Source organism: Arachis hypogaea, chromosome 20, assembly GCF_003086295.3.
Source record: "Arachis hypogaea cultivar Tifrunner chromosome 20, arahy.Tifrunner.gnm2.J5K5, whole genome shotgun sequence".
Lineage (NCBI taxonomy): Eukaryota > Viridiplantae > Streptophyta > Magnoliopsida > Fabales > Fabaceae > Arachis > Arachis hypogaea.
In genome coordinates, this window is record NC_092055.1 from 93,852,508 (window position 1) to 93,855,541 (window position 3,034).

Below are 3,034 nucleotides of genomic sequence, written 5' to 3' on the forward strand. Positions count from 1 at the left end.
TTATTAGTGTTTTATCTTTTAATTTAATATTTATTAGTATTTTTATGTATTAAAATATATTTTGTTAATTTTTATATGTTATTTTAATTTAGTAAGTAAATATTAATTTTATTATAAAATAATGTCTATCTATTCAAATATAAAATAAAATGATAGGATAATATAAAATATTATTTAAATTGATGTCTTTTTTAATAATTTTTCATCTAAAAATAATTTTGAGTAATATAATTTAAACAATATTTATTTTACTATAATCTATTTTAATATAAAAATTGCCAAACATAAATCACGTTAACATAATTACGCAAATTAAAATCCAAACACACTCGATGGCTAATTTTTTTTATATTAATTAAATATATGTGTAATACATTGTTATTGGAATATTATGTTTTTTTATGGTGTTTTATTCAAATCGGACGGTCCGATTTGTTTAAAGAAAAAATAAACTACAAATCGGAGAGTCTGATTTGTTGGAAGGAAAAAATAAACTACAAATCAGATAGTACGATATGTATTTTTTTTTTTTAAATAAAAATCAGATGATCCGATTTTAACATTAAAAATTTTTTTATTTTCGAAATCACAAATCGATACTATTTGTAATTGTTTGTTTAAAAAAAAAATAATACAAACAAATCAGTACCTCCGATTTGAATATCCCATACCAGTGTGAAACACACCTCTCCTCACAGCTTCTTGTTATACACCTCTCTCTCTCTCTGACACATAAAAAATAATCCACACTCGATCATCACTCGATCATCCGTCCAGTGAGACACAACTCGGAATGCTCAAAATAGACGAGTCAAGCAAATTTAATTATGATATTTAAAAACAGGTCAATTTGTCGACTCGAATAACGGCGAGTTAACATCGAGCACGGAATGGCTCGTCTAAATGATTTTTTTTTTCTGGTTATATAGTCTCTTTTTACAGGTGTCTCACTACCCTAATTCATAACCCTAAAATGGCTCTCAACTCTCATTTCAGACGCTCTGCTCTTCTGCAAATAAATTGAAAAAAATTTACCAAAGTCTACAATATAAATTTGTTTATTTTTTTGGGTGTCTAGAATATAAATGAGTTTGATTTTTAACTACAATGCCGGAGAGGTTTAGAGTTTCACACAATGATGCAAATGCCATATCATAGAATATCCGCCCTAGATCTTTCCAGCAAAATATAATTGCTGGCGTGTTCTATGTTTAGGAAATTGTTTCTTGAGTCATACAAATTAGAAGCTGAGAAGAAAAAAGAACACGGAGAAAAATTAAGATATTAAATGCAAAATAGAAACATAGCTAAATTAGAAAAATCCATCGGCTACGAATATTCAAAAAGAAAATAATAACCACAAAATTAAACACTTAATTGAGATATCGTTTGGCTAAAATTCAATTCAACAAAAAAACTATAGAGCAAAAGTTTTCCCGAGACCCCTCCTTGGAAGGAATACTAGTTTGGCTATAACAAACTAAAAGAAAGAAAACTAATCAAACAAACTGAAGCCCATGTCATCGTCACTCTCTTCCTTGGGCTCCTCCTGCAAATGAAAAATTCACAAGTGCAAAGGGTAAGCTAAAAAATCATGCAATATAACCTTTTATAAAGCTGTGAGGTTAACCACAACTGATAAATAATGGTAATTACACTTGATAATCCAATTAACTAGGTTGTCATTTTACTGGTTAGTTTGAGTGATGATAATTCGCATCAACAAATATAGCATTTTTTATCCTTTTATAGGAAAACATACAAGTATTTCTTTTTTTAGAAGAAAAGAGCATACAAGTCTGTAAGTAATTTTTAGAAGAAACATTATTTAGCTACCAGATTAGTCATACGATTCAAACCTTGATTCACATAGAACAAACAAAAATATCAATTACACAAGTTACAAAAATATGCAAACACAATTCAGTAACAAATGCCTTAAATTTCCTAATCTGATTGAAGTTTGCAAGATAAAAGTTTAATCAATTGCAATTAGAAAAATCATGACATCACATCAGTCATTAGCATCCTCATTTCAAAACTTTTTTCATATCTAAATCATTTTTAAAATCAAAATATTCAAAATCTGAAAATTCTAACAGTGTATCATTGTTTATAATCCATAACATTATATTGACAAATTTCACAACAGAAAGAACTAATTTAAAAACCTAACAAAATACGCTATCACCATTTCTTAATATGCCTAACTAGCAATTAGAAATTATATCAAGACAAAAAAGTATTCAAATTGAATACCTTCTTCTCCTCCTTGGCAGGTGCGGCTTCAGCAGCACCACCGGCGGCGGCACCGCCAGCAGGAGCTGCGACGGCGACGGCACCACCGCCACCAGATCCGGCGTTCAAGACGAGATCCTCGATGTTCCTCTTCTGAGCAAGCTTTGCGAAGAGGCTGGGCCAGAATGCCTCAACTGTAACATTAGCAGCCTTCAACAAAGTGTTAATCTTCTCCGCCTGAACGAACACACAAAAACGACAACAAATTGTTACAAGACGCAGAAGAGAGAGATCTAAAACATAATGCGGTTGAATGAATTGAAATGAGAATAGAGAGAAAGTACTAACAGTGATTGGGATCTCTTCGTCGTGGAGAATCAAAGAGGCATAGGTGCAGCCCAACTCGCTGGAACCCATTGCAGAGCAAGTGAATCGTTTGAAGCTAGGAATGCGCCTGGTGCTCTGAACTGCAACGTTGGCTAGGGTTTTTACTTCTTCAGCTGTGCAGGTCTATATATAGTAGTGATACTCATGTTCATTGGGTTTCCCTATTTTTTTTATTTTTTGAGGTTTTCTTTTTCTTTTCGTCTTTTTTTTTATATTATTTTTGTGGTTTGAGCAAATTATGGGTTGGGCTGTGTTTGGACTATGTACTTTTAACAGATGGGTCATCAGTACTTGGATTTCGTAGTTGGGCTTATTAAGGCCATGGAGAATTATGCCAATCCAAAACTTCAGAGAGCTTTAGCCCAAAATAGTTCCAGAGCCAAAAACAGACAAAAAGGATCTCTCTTGT

General features: G+C 31.7%; 1 protein-coding gene across 1 annotated transcript; it reads right to left on the reverse strand.

The window, feature by feature from the left end:
* Positions 1–1,284: 1,284 nt before the first annotated feature.
* On the reverse strand, positions 1,285–2,911 carry LOC112783815 (large ribosomal subunit protein P1). The gene is made up of 3 exons (XM_025826887.2): positions 2,587–2,911; positions 2,260–2,475; positions 1,285–1,549 (listed from the first exon to the last, which is right to left on the reverse strand). The coding sequence occupies exons 1-3, from the start codon at positions 2,653–2,655 to the stop codon at positions 1,496–1,498; spliced, it is 339 nt and encodes a 112-aa protein (XP_025682672.1). The 5' UTR covers positions 2,656–2,911; the 3' UTR covers positions 1,285–1,495.
* Between the last annotated feature and the right edge of the window lie 123 nt (positions 2,912–3,034).

Excerpts from the sequence above, each read along its gene's own strand:
- LOC112783815 (XM_025826887.2), bottom strand. The coding sequence starts at position 2,655 with ATGGGTTCCAGCGAGTTGGGCTGCACCTATGCCTCTTTGATTCTCCAC. Across the intron at positions 2,476-2,586 it reads ACGAAGAGATCCCAATCACT|GCGGAGAAGATTAACACTTT; the intron begins GTTAGTACTTTC and ends GTGTTCGTTCAG. Across the intron at positions 1,550-2,259 it reads CTGCCAAGGAGGAGAAGAAG|GAGGAGCCCAAGGAAGAGAG; the intron begins GTATTCAATTTG and ends TTTCATTTGCAG.